At 40.1% G+C, this 19,170-nt stretch overlaps 1 protein-coding gene across 1 annotated transcript in view; it reads right to left on the minus strand.

The window, feature by feature from the left end:
* Positions 1-523: 523 nt before the first annotated feature.
* Positions 524-19,170, minus strand: part of LOC101875818 (fibronectin type-III domain-containing protein 3a-like) — a 45,773-nt gene continuing 27,126 nt past the window's right edge. Inside the window, exons 7-27 of the mRNA XM_034063751.1 lie at positions 17,901-18,170; positions 16,813-16,868; positions 15,510-15,664; positions 15,177-15,236; positions 13,536-13,674; positions 11,873-11,926; positions 11,095-11,216; positions 10,831-11,005; positions 10,535-10,621; positions 9,675-9,813; positions 9,045-9,113; positions 8,704-8,822; positions 8,496-8,601; positions 7,750-7,925; positions 6,849-6,962; positions 6,500-6,649; positions 5,877-6,157; positions 4,994-5,206; positions 4,374-4,540; positions 3,220-3,341; positions 524-2,480 (exon numbers count right to left, since the gene is read on the minus strand). Coding sequence (XP_033919642.1) covers positions 2,163-2,480; positions 3,220-3,341; positions 4,374-4,540; positions 4,994-5,206; positions 5,877-6,157; positions 6,500-6,649; positions 6,849-6,962; positions 7,750-7,925; positions 8,496-8,601; positions 8,704-8,822; positions 9,045-9,113; positions 9,675-9,813; positions 10,535-10,621; positions 10,831-11,005; positions 11,095-11,216; positions 11,873-11,926; positions 13,536-13,674; positions 15,177-15,236; positions 15,510-15,664; positions 16,813-16,868; positions 17,901-18,170 — 3,092 coding nt within the window. The 3' untranslated portion in view covers positions 524-2,162. The remainder of the gene's footprint in view (positions 2,481-3,219; positions 3,342-4,373; positions 4,541-4,993; positions 5,207-5,876; positions 6,158-6,499; positions 6,650-6,848; positions 6,963-7,749; positions 7,926-8,495; positions 8,602-8,703; positions 8,823-9,044; positions 9,114-9,674; positions 9,814-10,534; positions 10,622-10,830; positions 11,006-11,094; positions 11,217-11,872; positions 11,927-13,535; positions 13,675-15,176; positions 15,237-15,509; positions 15,665-16,812; positions 16,869-17,900; positions 18,171-19,170) is intronic.

Consider the following 19,170-nt stretch of genomic DNA (forward strand, 5'->3'; position numbering starts at 1 on the left):
ATGCATGGCAGCTTTAACATAAGTTTGAGATACCTCAAAATTACAATACAAGAAGACCGAAGATACCTAATACATGAACGCCACGAGGGTTTGTTGTTCTGGAATGGGAACAGCTGATGGGAAAGCTGTGTTGCAGTTGGCTTTCCCACAAGAAACACGAGTGTTTTGTGGCAATAACAAAAGGACTTTGTTTCACCTTTTCAGGGTCAGGACTTGTTAGTATTTACTCTGCAATCCTAATTTACCTTTTAAAGTGATCAGAACTATTATTGCCAAATAAACGTCTACAAACTTGGTTCTAAGAGTTGAAGAAATAACCCTTTGGCAACAGATTTGCTGAAGGCTCTTATCTGCTAAAAGGAGATTATGAAGAGAAATAAAGACAGATTGTAAACTCTTCTGCAAACTAAAGACTAATATCTGTATAAAACTCTTTCCAACACTGGAGGGAGAGATTTCTATGATATAATAAATGATTAACTTAAAGTTCTGCTACAAGTAGAACAATACATTCAAACATACATTTTCCAGGACTTTTAATCAAAATAAATAGAGTACAAAATGAAGAGTACATTTTGAAAAGATTAATTTCAGATTGCACCATAAATCTACTTGTAAGAGGATTAAGCGATACTATGTCATAATTTAGGTTTTCCACATCCGAAATACAACACAATGCCTCAAACTACAATGCAACATTACTCCTCAACTGCTATAGGAGAAAGACCCTTAAACTGATTAATGACTGGAATACTTCGCCTGTAGCACTATCGCATCCAACACTCCACGTGCAAGTGCATCGCTCTGATGGATATAAAGTGTAGCCACATCTCTGCAATATACACTAAATCTACCTTTCCATGGCACACTCCAAATGCTGCTGGGAAGACCCATTTTGAACCCCACTCGAAGTCTGTTGAGCTCCAGCTTTCCGAACACCCAACAATAAGATGCAGCTGCAGGTGTTCGTGAGCAGATTTAACAACAGTCATCTGTAGTGCACAGTGTCCACAAAATACATATCCCCCAGACAACCAGGATGAGTTTCCAAACAGCTCACAGCAGGCTGAACATTCCCATCTAGAAAACCATGGAATGTGAAGCTGCTACCCCTGGGATAGCAAGTCCTTTAAAACATCATAGAAACGTTATCTAAAAAGAGTTCTCTCAGGTACAATTTGATCATCCAGATGAAGTTAGAAGGGCATCCAAAAGCAGTTTGAACTTTTTATTTTTAGGTTAACAATAGTACAAAAACATTTGCTCAGTTTGAGCCAAATAGTGTTACATTTATCATAAATGCACTCTTTCTCCTTAAAGACAACACCTGTGCTTTTCTGACACCACTGCAGAGATTTAATCAGAAGCACAGGAAATTACTCTTCTCTCAGGCACTGAGAGTGAAATGTGGATTGGGCCAAGAGCTGCTTCACCAACAGCAGAAAGCATTTCGTTCCGAAATGTACGATACAAAAGGGGCCTCTTCTGCAATGCTGCACCTGAAACGTCCATCACGTCCATCACGTCCTGCTAACCCTTTGTCTAACGCTTGGATTAAAACTCTTAAAACCGGCACCCTCGATGTGAACACTTGAAATGATTATTAAAGTAACTGTAAAGTAGTAATATCACTAAGTCAATATTCTGCTTTCCTTCTACGGTATATTAAATGTGGTATGCTCTAGTAATGATCTGCAATACAGAACTGCTCTAAGCTTAAGCATTTGTGCTGCTGTATTTCATGTATACCAAACTACGACAATACCCGATTAAACGCTGCGGATCGACTGCCGCTGCTCTGGTTGTACTGGAAAAGGACTGGTTCTACCAACGCCACCTGCTCTTCCACTGGCCAGAGGGCCCCACTTTGAACTGGGAGAGAGGAAGAGAGTGTGCACACACTAGTGTGTGCGGTAAGGCAGTTTGTTTGGCTGTTTCATCAACAGCTCACCCTGATTACAGAGGACCCAGGATTACCCTTTCTACAAGAAATCTGCGTTCAGTATTTGGACAGGATCTGCCAACCCAGCCTCACTGGTAGCCAGCAGCAAAAGTGGAAACGCATGTAACGATACATTTCCAGCTAGGATTTTCATTAGAACTAACCATAAATACCCGAAATAGCTTCTGTACAAAAAGCTGAGTACTGCATAGGCTCTGGTCTACTTGATTACAAAGTACTGAATAACAACAGCGAATAGAATAGCAACCACCGCGAACCCGCAGAGGAGGACGATGGCGATGAAGCGCTCTTCACGTAAGGTCTTCTTAGTCTCTGCCAACTCCGTCATCAGGTCAGCACCCTGTGGAACCAGCTCCTGTTTCTGAGATGAGAACACCGTACTGGGGCTGTAAGGTCCATACAGTTCTTGAGAGCCGGTAGAGTCCTGGGACTGGCGGCCGGCGCAGACTCTGATCCGATATTCACAGTTTGTCTGCAAGTTTGTGAGACGGAAGGAGGTCTCTGGTCCCTTGTACACCTGGGCAGAAGAGGGAACACTGCATTACACGGGTCCATCTTACAAACAATACCTTCTATTCCACTTCACAGGCACATGAAGTGCTGGACACTGCCTGAAGTTATTCTCTTCAAGGCAACTTGGAGAGCTGTTTCCTTGTGAACAATCCAAAGCTTCCTGCTGTGCCCAACACTCACACCTGGATAGTGGAGCTCAGAAAAGCTGTTCTGCACAGTACTGTTCTCAGCTCTCCCGAGGTGTGGGGCAAGTGCTGTCTATGACTGGCAGAGGCAGCAATGCCACAGACCAAGAGACTGAAGCATCAAAAGCACTTGGAGAACTGCTGGGAGAAGAGGATAACCTGGTGTTAGCCTGCTTCTAGACCACCAGTGCTCCCAGGCCTTTCCCTGCCTGCCTCTGCAGCCACTTGCTTTTACACTGCAAAGGGTCAATGCAGAAATGGAACTCTGTGTTCTTTAATGTGGGGCAACCTTCAATGCCACAAAGAGGTGGAACAGCAGGACCTGATGCTGAAAGCTGTTCAGACCCATCCTGAACTTAAGTGTCTCACCCAGAAGAACTGAGCAACACATGAAACAAGCACCCTGACAGCAGGACTGTGAGCCAAGTCCCCTGCTGAAATGAGAAGTATCCCCACTGCCATCATCCACAAACAGAAATTCAACCTTGGAATACAGACATCTTCTTTCCCATTACTTTTTCAAAGTAAAGGGAGTTCATTCTGTGAAAGGAAAGGTACCTGATCAAACTCTCTCCCAGCAGCGAGCTGAAGGATGTAAACAATGGAATCTCCTTTCATAGGCTGTAAAGGTTCCCAGGTGATTTCGTAAGTGTTTTCTTCCAGCTGATTTGCTTTGGGTGCTAGAAAAAACAACAGTGATGTGTTGGTATTTCAGAGAGAACAAGGGTCTCTACAGATGTTCTAGTTGTTTCCAGCAGAAGAAAAGGTCTAAAGTCACCAATTATCACCGTGACTCATTTTCACAGCTGATGTAGCAAAGGGCATTGGTTTCAGTACTGACAAAGAAGTTTTCTTGCTCCAGCTTAAAGAACACTTTGCTTGTGTATATTTTCCATTGAAACTGTGTCAGTTCTAAGGCAAGTGCCTGGTAAAATGACCCATGCCTGGCAGTGTTCAAGGCCAGGTTGGACGGGGCTTTGAGCTACCTGGTCTAATGGAAGTGCCCTTGCCTGTAGCAGAGAGGTTGGAACTGGATGATCTTTAAGGTCCTTTCCAACCCAAACCATTCTGTGATTCTGTGGAATGTAAAAGCTTGAGGTTTTTCCAATATACTCATTAACAGAGGGAACTGTCATTCAAATCGCTTTAAGCACTTAAGATTTCATTCTTTTTCTTTGCTGTATTTCATGACAAGCTTAAAAATGATCATTTGCAGGGTAACCTGTCTGTCTTTTTGAGCTGCTGATGTCTAACCATTGAACAGATGAGCAAGCACTTTCAGGTCACCAGAGAAATCAGCATGTATATGGCCTGGGTATGTCCAGAGCTGAAGTTCCATGTTATAACCATGGCTGAGTCAACTAATTTTCCTGCAGGTAACTTTCATTCTGATCTTCAGAGTGATTAATGATAATCTTCATGTTCATATTAGACAGTGAAGACCAGAGGAGTTCTCATTTGCCTACATTCTGTTGTAACTTATATCAAATGATAGCTATCCCCAAAAAATGACTTTCCAATTGCAACAGGGTAGAAGAAATCCTCACTGCTGGGTGGAAGAGCCACAGCCAACACAGGAAGACAGCAAAGACAAAGCCCACCACAGCTGGTTTCTGTTCCCTGCCCCACAAAGGCACTGGAAAGACAGTGATCTGGGAAGAGAGTCTGGCTGCAGCTCAATGTAACACTCAAACAGCGCAGTCTAAGCTCACCTTTAAGAGATGCAGGTGGAGACTTGGTTGTAGTGAAAGCGTAAACTTCAGAAAACTCTCCCTCTCCAGCATCATTATATGCCTGGATTTTAAAGTAGTAGGTAGTGGATTCACTGAGTCGCTGTACCTTGTATGTGTGACAAGGGCCATTATAAACAGTGACAAACCTGCAAGGAAAACACAATTAAAAGATCAGCATTATTCTGTAATCACAGACTTGTCACAACATTCCATGTGCCTTGGCTTTCTACACGTGCTCACGATGAACGTCAGGCACTGACCTCTGCTGCTGTCATCAACAGCTCACACTGCATTACACCAGCACTGCTGTATACTAGATACATTAGAATCTCAAGTTAAACAAAAAACACTGTCAACACAGGAAGATGGTAAGATATTACTATTTAAACAGGAACTGTATTTGCTGTTCACAAGTAAATGACAGCACAACAGCTATTAACACCATTTCTGGTGGAAAGGTGGGATGCAGAAAGGCAAATTGAGAAGCAAACTGAGCCCAAATGACTTCCTAGCACAAACAGAAAGGAGAATACTTAAAACATCTTATAAACTTGATCTGAAGCTGTAAAGCACCAGGTGTAAAGCTGTGTTTATCTCACCTGCCAAACCTGTCCTCCATCTGCAAGTTGAACTGGGTAGGGTTGGTAATTAAAGCTCTGCTAGGACCTTCACCCCATTTCAGTTTAAGGCTCTGGTAGCTGAAGACCACACATTCCAGGTGAGGAGGGTCAGGAGGTAGTGGTTTTGTTTTGGCTTTAATGGAATGACTGAAAGGACCAACTCCAAAGCTGTTTATGGCCTGTATTCTGATTCTAGAAACGTAAGAAAAGCAGCTATATGGTTAATATACTGAGGTCCAGAAAAATGCCAGGTAATAAAGCAAGAGTTAAAATTTGTGAAGAATATAACTCCAACCAATAATACAATTAAAATGCAGTTAGAAAATAGCTATAAAATAATCTACTTCCAAACAAGTCAACATTGTTTTCAACATAATGAAGCTTCAGTGTTTCTCAGCATTGTTCAGATTTACTCTGTTCATCAAGCAAGCACCCAAGTCCTCCCTGTTAATCTGAGCTCTTTGCCTCCTACTGACCCTGAAGATCCACAGCCTGACCTGAGCATGTAACACAGAAACAGCCACTTGGCTCTTACCCACATGTTCATCTTCCTCTGGTGAGATCCCACTGTACATATTGCTTCAGAATTCAAAATGCTAAACCCAGAAGATTTAGAAGCAAGCCTTGGCTTTGAGACAGGATGTTCATTCTAATGCATCAGTCTTAACTCTTGCCACTAAACCACCATGCTCCGAGTCTGGATATGAGAACTTTATTTTATTGCCCTCCCCAAGCTGCAGAGTAAGTTAAGCAAATGGTCTAAAAAGCAAATGAAAACTTGCTCTAAACCATTAAAACACTGTCCTCAAAGCTGTTGACTGAAAATCCTGCAAGTGCAGTGTCTGAATAAAATGATCATTACCTGTACAGAGTGTCAGGCAGCAGATTCTCAAGAACATGGCTTGTGTTTCTTCCCACAGTTACAAGCTGCTTCTCCCCATATTCTATATTATATCCAGTGATCTCCGAGCCGTGACAACACGGTTCTTCCCATTGAATTGCAAGGCACGTTGATAAAGGAAGAGAAACTTCCATTTGATCTTCTTCAAGTAAGTGCAGCACTGACACTACTGCAGGCACCGATGCAGGGGTTGTCACCATACCAGTCTCACCAAACAACCCTACTCCAGCAGCATTCACAGCCTGAAAGGGAGAGCGTGTGTTGTTTAGTGAGCCTACAGTTTCATAAGCAGATACAGTGTTTCCTTTTGCAGATGTTAAAAGTCATTTGGAAAAGAATGGAAAATCTCCCAGATAAAGATGTAAACACAGCAAAATGACTGGTTGTTAATGCAACACTAGATCTAAACCTCTTTTCTAGATATGTGTAGTCAGGAGGGACCGAGGGAGAAGGGGAAGTGTTTTTACCAATTACCTTATATGCTGCATTAGTAGGTGACTTGATTTTATTCACCTTAAGTTTTCCTTCAAACTGACTGTACTTGTTCGTTTGCTTAGTAACATGTAACAGAAGGCTTTTCATACCTGTACTCTGCAGTAATACATGGTTGCAGGTGTGAGACCTTTTACTTCATAGCTCTGGGCAGGGCCAGTGTAGAGGATGTGCATGGACCCTTCCACTTGTCCCCACTCCAGTCGGTATTCACTGATTTCTGCACCATTGCATGCAGGGCTCTGTGGGTGTAAGCAATGAATTTCCTTTCACCTACTGCATGGACACATGTTCACCAGTTAAGTGTGATCTCTGGTATACTGGACAGAGACAATAGAAGAGAAGCTCTGGGGCTGAAACCTGAGCTTCAACTCGAATTGTCAGTACAATTCTAAAAGGCAAATCTTAATTTGTGTATTACTAAAAGTCTTTAACACTTACCTCCCATGAAACTACAGCACAGGTCGCACTTTTACAAGTTACCAGGGGTTTGCAACACTGATCAGGAGGTCCTGGAGCAGTACAGATCTCTGCTTTGTCAGAGTGAGGGCCAAACTGCAGGGAAATACAACTGCATGAATCCAGCAACAGCAGTAGAGCAAAAACTGATGTGTAAGTGCATGAGAAAACAAATTATTTTTAACTTGATAGGGAAACAAACAGAAGAACTCAGTGTTCGGTTTCACAGCACTGTTTAAAACTCCTTTCAATTAGTTTACTCTAAACCTGGCCCTGTGCCTACAGGATATCTGTAATCCTCTCATCGCTATGGTTTTGCAACCCCTCCTTCCCCTGCAGGCAGGATGTGATTTCCAGAAGCAGCTGGGTACTGTTTCAGAAAGACTTTTATGCACCCAACATTTATCCCAAGCTCTTTTCAACCCTGGTATTATTTGAACACACCCCTCTCCACACAATGCTCTTCCCACACCACCAACCTGCAGAGCCAACGCTAATTGTAAAACAGGGCAATTTCTTAAGGCACAAACATCAAGTGGTTATTTGCAGCCAGAAGTGGAGGGCATACACTGCAGTCAAAGAAACGACTAAAAGTAGTAAGAGAACATCTAGCTCTAACTTTGGACTAGTTACCTTTGGTTCCAACAGTAATCCAGTAAACAACAACAGAAACACAACACAGTGAATGTCCCCTTAGCCAGGGTCATTCAGTCCTTCCTTCAGCCCTCATTTATTGAATCTTCTTTAAATCTTACTTTTTATGCTGTAAGAAGTTTTGCACCTTCAACAGAAGCTATAAAATATCATCAGGCCTGTAAGACAATAGTATCATGACTATCTCTTGTGTAAAAAACCCATTTGATTTCATTAGCACAGTGGTTACCCCAACTTTATTTGCTGCTCGGATCCAGAAGCAGTATGTTCTCCCTGGAAGCAGATTGTTTACTACACATTCAGATGCTGGACCCTGATACACTTGTCTGTGTTCATCTTGTTCAGAGTTTGCCATCTCCACAATGTATTCTGTAATGTCAGAACCTCCATCTACAGATGGTGGGCCTACAAAATAGAAAGATGGTTTTTTTCCTCTATTAATTACACAAAGCACTTTTCAATTGTTTCTAATCAGCCCTCTCAAGCTAAAAGTTGAGCCAAGTGAATTCTAGACCTTAGAGGCTTGTATTGTGTATCTGAGCACAAACACTTCATGAAGCTTGCCTTCTTCCCCCCAGATACTGACAGATCAGTTTAAGACTAATCCTGTTTCCTTCAAAACCCAGTATATCTTCATTAATTTATTAACTCCTTTACTGAGAGAGAAGTAAGAGAATGAGGGCTGGTTTTTAAATTGCTGAGCAGGTCTCAGTAATGAGAAAGTCAAAGTGTTCTCACAGGAAGACCTTTATGTCTGCTTAAGTCTCACCATATTGTTGCACATGGAGCAGAGGTGGTTAGCGTGCTTTGGTGGTCTTAAAAAACCCCAAAACCCCTAAAACCTCCATACATGTAAGTACATGGATTACACTTATATGGTTTTATTTTAAACAACCCCCTCCCTTCTACACATCTTTCACTGTGTTACGACTTTCAAAATCAGAGAAGTATTTTGCTCAGAACACTGGAGCTTACCCCACTGTAAAGTGATTTCCTTGGGCTTAGCTTTGCCTGCCAGGCATGGAGCGTGACAAGGTCCAGGAGGAACAGCTGATGTTGTGACAGTCGTAACATCCGAAGCCTGGCAGTAATGCACAGTATTTTAGAGTGGAAACACAAAACATTTCACTACAATGTGAAGAGAAATGGTTTGCAGAAGCAAATGAATTCTCTTTTTTCTCACCTGGCTTTCACCACCTTTACTGACACAGTACACTCTCATTCTGTACGAGGTGCCAGGCTTGAGATGATCACACACATGTTCTCGCTGGGAACCACTGTATACTGTGTCCCATTTGGTCCCTGAGGAAAGAAAGAAAATGCTTTCCACTACAAAACCTGCACAAAAAAACCCCAAAACAACAAACGTGTGGAAATTCACTCAGCTACTAAGTCAAATTTGAATGATCAGTTATGCAGAGAACATGCACAGGCCAACACACATGCATGAAAACACAACAGTGACAGCCAGAGCACACTGAATTGGCACACAAGCTGAATGAGCCCTTAAAGATGATTGCTTACCAACTGATGGTTCTGAGATTTCCAAAAAGTATTTAGAAATGTCTGATCCTCCATTATCTTTGGGTGGTTCTGAAAGAAATCAGCACCTTATGGTAAATTATAGAAGATTTAAAACCAATGCATTATCTCAGCTTTTTCAGAGAACATTCATTCACTGCAGAATATATTCACATAGAAAGCTCAATTCCAACAGAAGCAGCAAACAGCATCCTTATATATTCACAATAGATTTACCAGAACAATAGGGTTTTTCTATTATTAATTGTGATTATGCCAGGAAGAAGAGTAACTAGGAAAATACTGCCAGTTTCAGGTATTGTCTTGTTTTTTTAAAGCACAGAAATATTATTTCTGCATCACAGTAAATCTAGATGCCATTACACCTGAGGATGCTATGACAGCATTGACTGCTTCTTTAAACTGAATAAAGAAAAGCACTATTTTTGCCCTATAGCCCCAAACCAAACCAAGTTGCAATGTTTTTGGCAATGCAAAGTGTTCTCCTGTAGTAATGCTATCTATCTGTGGAGACAAATGATTACCCTGAGTTTGCCTCTTGCTTTAAATCTGCTGAGTGGCTGTACATAGGTAAGCAGCACTCAAAGACAACATGAACAAAAGGTAACCTACCCCACGTAACCTTCACGCTGTGCGAATGGATCTTGCCCTTTACAGTGGGTTTACTCGGTGGCCCTGGTTTATCAGGGTTGGTGCTGTGTTCTACCACCTCACTGGGACTGCTTTTTCCTTCGCTGTTGTAGGCAAAGAGCTGTTTCAGGAATGATCAGAATATATGATAAATGCTTTAGTATGTGACAAGTAATAGCCTGCTGATTTACAGAAGTATAATATGAGAAATAACAAAGCCACAATCCAAGGAAAAGACAACCATTTAAAAGAAAACAAAATTAGCTAGTGCAATAAATTTGATTTGCATTAGAACTGGAGCAAAACCTATTATAGAACCATAGAATAGTTAGGATTGGGAAGGACCTCAAGATCATCTAGTTCCAACCCCCCTGCCATGGGCAGGGACACCTCACACTAAACCATATCACCCAAGGCTTCATCCAACCTGGCCTTGAACACTGCCAGGGATGGAGCATTCACAACCTCCCTGGGCAACCCATTCCAGTGCCTCACCATCCTCACAGTAAAGAATTTCTTCCTTATATCCAGTCTAACCCCTGCTGTTTAAGTTTCAACCTGTTACCCCTTGTCCTGTCACTACAGTCCCTAATGAATAGTCCCTCCCCAGCATCCCTGTAGGCCCCCTTCAGATACTGGAAGGCTGCTATGAGGTCTCCACACAGCCTTCTCCAGGCTGAACAGTCCCAACTTTCTCAGCCTATTTAATAATACCTATTATAAAGGTACTGTATGTAGTTTTCACCTGTCTCTACAAAAGTGCCTTATCTGTATACTCCAGCTGCTAAACTGCAGAAAAGCACACGGCCATAATTAAATTAGAAATAAAACTTAGTACAAACCCTAAACTTATAGGATGTACTCCTCCTAAGATTTCTTAAAGTGCACGAGAGCTCATCTCCATTGTACTGTGGCTGGAAACCATAACCCTGTAAAGAAGGGAAAATAAGAACACACAGAGTCACAAATTCTTGACAATAAAACAAGAACTAGATCAGGTCAATCACATTTTTATCTTTGTTTCATAACATGCAAATGGCTGCAGTTATTTTGCAGCATGTTATTAGAAAGTAGAATAGCTTATTTACGCACTACTGCGTATGAAGCTTTTACACATACAACAAACCCCAGCACTTACAGAACCTTCCTCTTCCATGTCTAAACTGTAAGTGAGGGAGTCATCTGAAGACACTCCACTAGGTGGGCTCCACCTCACTGACAGCCAGGTCACTCCTGCCTCAACAAGCACGGGGGGTGCTGGGGCTGGTGGGACAATCCCTGCTGTATAGTATGTTACTGTCTCGCTGAACCCACTGGAAAAATGCAAAATAACATTAAAATGCTGGTAACAGCACAGCAAATTGACAAGAAAGTAGTTTATTTGTTACATTGTGTTCATTACCTCATTCCAATATCATTTTTAGCAGCTAATCTGAGCGAGTATTTTGTGGAAGGAGAGAGTTTGGTAAGTTTATACTGCTTCAGGTGGCCGTAGTAGCACTCTTTGAAGGGTCCATTCTTCCCCTTTAAAGAAGTGAGAACAACCCAAGTCAGTTTTTGCAGGAGGACTGCATGCTGCCTGCTGAGGTCAACTTCTTCACTCTAAACTGTCCTAAACTTCATTTCACTAATAGTTAACAAAAATGAGTAAGCCTAAAGAACATTTAAAGATCATGTCATGGTCATACAGATTATGCTGATCACAATCCTGAGCATTCTACATAATAAACCCCCATAATAAACCCCCATTTTGATTGAGATTTCTGTTGATTTTTTGGCATTGTAATTTGACAAGATGGTAATAAATGACTGAAAATAAAACATCTCTGATTTTAGCACGTAATACATTTCAATAAGAACTTTGAAAGCTGAGTAATATTTGTGACAGCAACAAGCCAGATGCTCATCCATTTCAACAGAGCACAGGAATTAATGATGCTCTGAATGCCAGGAATCACATGAGGGATCTTTACACTGTCCTAGAGGATCTGAATGGAATGTCTACTGGAGATGCTGCCACACTGATAATTTGATTCAAGCTTTTTAATTGGTTTGTCCCTTTAAAACTGTCTGGACAGTTGCACTGAAAATAGCTGATGTACCTAAGCAAAAAGTATTTTTAAGTATAATTGGTCGACAGATGTCATTATGACTTTTTTGGGTACTAGAAAAGATCTTACCTCATCCCATTCTAAAAGAAAATTAGTTATTTTGGAACCATTGTCATTTGAAGACTATAAAAAAAAGAAACAATGACAAAAGTTAACATCAAATGGTTGTACTTTTAAAAGTATTATATCACATTAAAAAAAACAAACCCAAAACATTTCAACACTGTAACATAACATACTCCACTTGCTTTGTAAAACAAAACATTTAGCATAGAGCTGAAAGGAATCTGCAGCAGACACAGAGAACAGTCCTCTTCACACACACTTGTGATAATCTGGAACTCAGCTGGGGGCACAGGCACATCTATTCCATAAAGTAAGTTAGAAAGGACAAAAACTAGCTGCTATTTTCATTAGTTTAATTCCTTGCTCCTGATGGTTTCCAGGCTGCTATACTACTTGTATTAATTCTGATAGTTTATGAATTAATTTGATATTTAATATTAAACCCATGAATAGTTTTATTTTATGAATAACAAGAATGAGATCCTTACAGATTTTTCCTTGTGTCCATGCACTGCATGCTCACCAGCTGCCTGAGCAATGCAAGCATTCAGGCAAGCAACATTTGTGCTTGATATGACATATGAATTGGGAACTTCCTTCACTTTGTAAGTACAGGTTATACAAAAGATTTAACTGATTAAAGTAATTCAGTTATAAGCCAGTTTCCAATACAGTTATAAGAAAAACACAAAAAGACAAGGAAACAGTTGTTAACAAGTCTACAGGTACTGTATAGATCCAAAAGTCAGATTATTAAACTTCAATCCGCAAGCGAGCTGAAGAATGTTACTCTCAATGGGTCAGAATAACTGTAGAACTCTGAATTAAAACATTAAGTTGTACCTATTTATTATCCACAAGCCTCAAGGAAAGAAAGAAATGCTTTGTTCTTTCCTCTGCTGCTGGTTCAGAAGAGAACTTTCCTACTGAATAGTTCATACCTGCTACTGACTCTATCACGCTAGAGGCATGCAAGAAACTAAACACTGAAAGAAGAAATATGATTTGTTATCAGTCTTCACTGCACAACTTAAAAGCCAACACCTAAAGTACACACTAATGTGGACTGGCTGCAAAGCAGTGGACATATTATGCCCAACCCCAATGTTTTAGCATTAGAAAATGGAATTTATGAAGAGTGCAGGCCACAGTCCCAAGTCAGCAAGTGCCTACGTGGAGCTTGACACGAGCCGAGGATGAAGAAAGCCATGGGTAAAGAAGCAAAAGTAGCAGTGCAAGCAAGATAAGAAGAAACTGGGATGTGTTAAGACACAACAGTGAACTGTTAGCAGGTTTCAGAGAGTAGGCTCTCATATGCCTAATGTAACCAATTGTATACTTGTTGCTGTGTGCTACACTGTATATGTATCCACTAATACTAATGTATCCACTGTATATGTATCCACTAATATACTAATAGCTATTGATTATGTATCCAATCTTAATACAGCCGTTTATTGTGTATGTATCCAAGTATAATACACCGGGCTACTGTAAGCAGATGCAGACAACAGTATAAAAAGGATAGATGCTTTGTAATACATGGCATTCATTGGATCACATTGATCGTCTCAGTGTTGTCCGTAACCCCCCCCCGTCGCGACACACTAAATCATTGACCAAGCTAATTTAAACATAGCATGGGTGACTACATCAGATTTCTTACCTTCCACTGCAAGCTCAGGCTGTTTTTGGTTCTGTTGATCAGCTTCGGTGCAGCTGGACAGTCTGGCTCACAACTTTCCGTAGTGAAACTCACTAATTCTGAAATGGATTCTTTTATGGAACTGCTGGTTGCTGAAACTCTGAACAAAGGACAATTAATTATGTTGCTGTTGCATCAGCACCTGACAGCTTAAGGAAAGAACTGTCAGCTTTAGAATCACATTGAATTCCAGCAGTGGTTACAGCCGCAAAGACCAGCCTGCTCATAGGAAACAAGTGCCCAATCACTCTTCTTTCAGATCACTGATTCTGAAGGACAATTTAATGCCTTTTCATTCAGGGAGAAACAACAAAAATTCAGTTAATGATGTCACTGCAGGGTCTAGTATTGAATGCCCACGTCGTAAGGAACACTACTATCCATTCTACCTTCAGGGAGACTGGGGCATGCTGACAGAGTAGAGTGATGGAGCTCACATAAGTACACTTACTGATTTGAAGACTCCATTTGGCATCCTTCATTTACTTTACAATTACCATCTCTTTCATTGGAGATATGCGAGTGAAGAAATACATGTGGAGGCATGATGAAAACTATAAGTACGTGTAACCAAATGGTAATAGAACACCTGACTTGAAATGAATCTTTCACTAAAAAGATCTTGAGATTCAAATTAACACTTGTGCAAGACTACAGATACTAAAGCAGACTCAATCAGCTGTTCAGGCAATAAACTCATGTTTATCAGTGTTTGACTGTTTAAATGGTACAGACTTTCTAGAACAGTTGTGCTCATTTATGGTTGTTTTTGAAAAGCAATGACTTGACTAATTGTTCAGAAATAGTGTCTGTCCGATTAAATGAATTGTAGGTAGAAGAAAATTGGCCACTACAGAAAGCAACACCATGAACTAAACCCACACTGTGCTACACTGTGCAAGTGAAGCTGTGCTGAGTATTAAACACACGCAGAAATTTCTGCAGTTTAATAGGAGTTGGCTTCAGTAAGTCTTAAAACTGTTTTCCTCCTGTGCTCAAGCACTGAGGCTCATTTCTGCTGCAGGATCACAGTGTTCTGCTTGTTTAACAAGCTTGTCTTTTTCCCAACCGGTTAAACACCTCTCCAGTAACACTTATTTGCTCTGTGTGGCATTTCTTGAATGTCACGTCTTGTTCCCTTGTAACACAGCCTGTTTCAACCAGCTTCCACTTCCTTTCTTGCACTGCTACAGAAGCTTGCAGTTCAGAGCAGTTTTATAAATCAAGCTGGTAAGTCAGACTTATGAATCCATGTTCAAGGCTAGCTTATTTTATTTACTGCTGCCTTCAGCCTACAACAAATCTCTTTCACCAATCTTGTTCAACCTTGTTCTAAAATATACCAACAGAGGATAACTTAAAGTTTGTATTTGAGAAACATAAAGAGACAGAAATGACAGCAGGGAAGAAAATGAGGGGACATTTCCATGAAAGGAGAAGGTAAGTGGGAATTTTGATAGCAACAGTGGTGTCCATAGCTATGGCATTCTTACAGAATATTCCTCAATTTCTTTGTGATCACCCTTTTTCCATGAAGCCACAGTAAGTTGGTATTTAACACACTAAACCGAAGCATGAAGTATTTAACTCCAAGTAACATACCTGGCATGATAATCAGTTGCTGGTCTGAGATCGGGAAGTGTAATTGTTAATTCTTCCCCACTGTGAAAAGGGGAAAAAGAACAAAGAACAGAGTTACAGCTCTTTCTTACACTTCAAAGGATAAAAGCTCATTGAAAAGCAAAACCATGTAGCGCACATTTAATTTTCACGTTTCCCATTGTCCACGTAACTCTTAGTGACATTACTTAACATTTACTTCACGTGAAGTAGGCAGGTCTGCAAGTCAACAAAACAGCTCCTGATAGAGAGATTGCTGATGGGTTCATGTTTTTAAACATCGGTATTGTGCTTAAATGAAGAAACTAAACTTACACATAGACAGATTTAAATTTTCCATTTTTACCACTGTTGGATATTGCTACTTCAAATGTAAATGCTGCTGGACTATGACTATGGCTCTCTCCATTCTGTGAACTAACTGGGAGATTCCAGGACAGAACGGCTGATCTTGCTTGTATATCAGAAACCTATTAAAAGCATAAATAATGCAAGTAAGTTTGCTTTCTGCAATAAAAGGTATATTAGTCAATAACATGGTGTCGCTAGTTTGCCTATGAAGTTCCTCACTGGAGGAATTCTCTACCTTTGTAGCGGAAATACTGAGTCATTATTCAAATGTAAATTATTTCTTCTTTTAATCTCTATAATAATCATATTAAAGGATTTCCCTTCAAACACTAAACAAATGTACAAACACATGACATTATCTCAGTGCAAGAAGAGAAACTTTCTATTTCACCTGCTGTTTTCATCACTCATTTGGAGCAAAACTGTCAAATTTAGGAGTCTTGAACACTGACACCAGATCTATATACCTAGGCAGTCAGATGGCCTAACTTCCCTACTCTGTGACAACTCCATCACATATTTCACCACTAAGCTAAAGGATTGCAAGAGACTCTGATTTTAATGTTCACAACTAAAGGTTTTGGTCTAAATTTCTTACTGCTCACTTCAAACTCTCTCTGACAAGGTCAACACAGCCTTCTGTTAGCATTAAGTACAGATGTCAGAAACAGCAATAGCACTACTCTAAACAAAGAGCTGGAAAGCTGAAGGAAAAGAACAACCTGTGCTTACTGTATAGATAACACAAAGATGAATTTAATTAAGCAAGCTCAAGATCAAAAATATCAGTGCAGTTTTAGCCTTCAGGCATTTAAATTCACATCAGCAGACTCCAGCTTCCTGAGTACGTATGTAAATACTTAAATATTTGCTCCAATTTCTAAACATCGCATAAAAAGAGGATCTATTTTTGTAAACTCTATTCCCAATATTCTTAAACCCTCTATCCTGAATGAAGAATGGTTCCAAGAGCGAATAGACTTCCATTAGGTTAGTAGGCCCTAGGTATGCTTGGTACTAAAGCCCTCACACACACTTGACAACTTGCCTTACAGACTGGGAAACTGAGGCAGACAGTTTCAGAAGGTTGAGACATAGTGAGTTCCCATAGCATGGATACCCCTTCCCAGCTATAAATTATGATAACTAAAATATGTTTTCTCTATTAAAAAAATAAACCATTAAGAAAAAGAAAGAAATCAAAAAGATGTTATTTTATAGGAAGTATATGCACAGAAAATAATGGTATTTTAAGGATAATACTTACAACTGGCTTGCCAATGCTCAAGTGAGTATCACATTTCTTGGACTCTGTGTCAGATTCTGCAATATCAAATACAAAACAGATTACCCAAAACCCCAAGAGTAAACCAGTCTGTTAGAAAAAAGCCACCACAAGATGGAGTTTGCCTTAATAAGAGTTTAACAATAGCATTATTGTGCAAAGTTCATTTCCCCTGTTTGTTTTGGCTGTGTGAAGGGTAGAAACATGAACTATCCAAAACTAACAGTGTTACAAAAACCCTTTTAGTACATCCTGCACAAAGGGTGTATTTTCCTAATCCCAGCATAAATAGGTTCTCTTTGACAACTCAAAAACATTCCTCCAAAACCAAAAGGTGTTAAAAAATGACAATAAGATCTTACCTATTGAACATGCTTTCCTTGAATTTCTATTGCAAAACACTTGGTCTAAACATAATTTGAAAGAAGCCTGATCAAAACTGCACATTAAAAATACTTCCAGGTACCAAAAGGGCTACATCTGTAAACTGAATCCTATCTTTACAATTGTCCATGTTGAACAATTCAGGATATTGTTCTGCAAATAAAAAACTCTTCCCCTGCAAATATGTATTAAGACAAGTCTTTAATTAAGTAAATTCTTCATCCTTGAAGCAAACTGGATGAAAACATCCACCTCTACTTACTTCCCAAGTTACAAAGTCAGATTTATCTTTTATTTCTCTCACTGAAGAGATAAACACAACAGCAACACAAATGAGGACTGGACCTTGCAGCCTAACAAGACCACTTGGTTTAAGACATATACAAAGCTCTAAAAGATGCTCAGATCATTTATGGCATCATGATAAGAACCTGCACTTCAGTGACACTGTTTCAACCCAATAGGAAAGATACTGTACTGATCTTCCTGAAGACCTTATCTGAGAAATCTCAGATGAGGAAACCTGACATTACTGTGATTTCTAGAGGAAATAAAAGAAATCTAAACATAATGGAAAGCATTTCAGGCTTTCCCTAATCCTGAAGAGTCACAGAAATTGACAAATCCCTTTTTCAGAAACTATTTTACAATGAATTTATGTTTTTGTATTTATCAATGTAACCTACCTCCCATATCTGTATCTGGACTGCCCTTTGTTTTTCCTATCTGCTTCTGCTTTGGTGGCCCTCCTGCCCCTTGCTGTCCCTTTCCATTTCCATTCTGAAGTGTTGCATTGGAAGAATTAACTTTATGAGGTGAAGATGGAGGACTGTTAAGTTTATTGTTAGTATGACCACTCGCTTGTCTGTCTTTTAGTCTCTTCTTCAAGTGTTCTTGCATTTTGAGACTCCTTTCATCACGCTGAATGAAGTTGGTCCTTCCATGAGAACGAGGTTCTACAAAGAAAGGAGAACTTACTTAATCATTCAGTACAATTTATTAGACATCCGAGAAACTCTGGAGGTTATAAGAGGAGTAACTGTAATAGAACCAGAACTTGAACACCTGTGGGACTTCACTGCGCTTGCTGTCAGTCTGTAGATGTGTGGAACTCCATGGCTCATGCAACCTGGGCTTGGTGCATATAGGATGTCCTGAGGAGTTTCATGGCTGATGCTCAGGAGTCTCTGGGCAGCAGAGCAACAGAGAGGAAACCTGCACATACTGCCCTGCTCCCTGTCCACGCTCCACCAGACTTCAGGGATCTCACCAGATAAAGAGGTTTTGGACTGGGCTCAAATCAGTGTAATAGCATAAAGATCAGGTAGTAGGAGAACATCATACCTGGAGGTTTCATTCTATAGCAAAATATACAAAATATCTGCAGGCAAATTTCCATTTTTCCTATTTAACCCATATTCAAATTCAGTCACCTTTTCAAAAAGCGTAAGCAAATTTAGGACCCAAACTAACTTTTTAAAACATAGCTTGGGAGCTACTGAATATTTTTCCCCTCGATGTGAACCAAAATAGCTTAATTATCAACTTAAGCTGGAGAGGGAGATAATGAATGGTCTTACGTAGTCCGATTTCTTTGTGTTAATTGATGTTTATATATAATAAGGCTTACAGGTTGGTTTAATTCAGCAGTGCCCCCAGTCCTCCACTTAAGTATTGCTTCATTCATTATTTGAATATAGAGCGGACTTACACTTCATCCTCCAACATGGCTTACTATGTTTTTGTGTTTTATGTATGTTTTTTCTTTTCAGTCGTATCTGGTCTCTGTCCAGTCAAAAGAACACATTCAAGTACCAAATTAAATGCATTCTCCAAAGAACTTCATGTCAAGGCTGTGACAAAATACAGCACCTTTGAACAGCACAATTTTAGAGAAAGAAATCATTGGGGCATTTACAGTAACAAAAGTAAAGACCCATGAAGAACATACACAGT

Source organism: Melopsittacus undulatus, chromosome 6 (assembly GCF_012275295.1).
Source record: "Melopsittacus undulatus isolate bMelUnd1 chromosome 6, bMelUnd1.mat.Z, whole genome shotgun sequence".
NCBI lineage: Eukaryota > Metazoa > Chordata > Aves > Psittaciformes > Psittaculidae > Melopsittacus > Melopsittacus undulatus.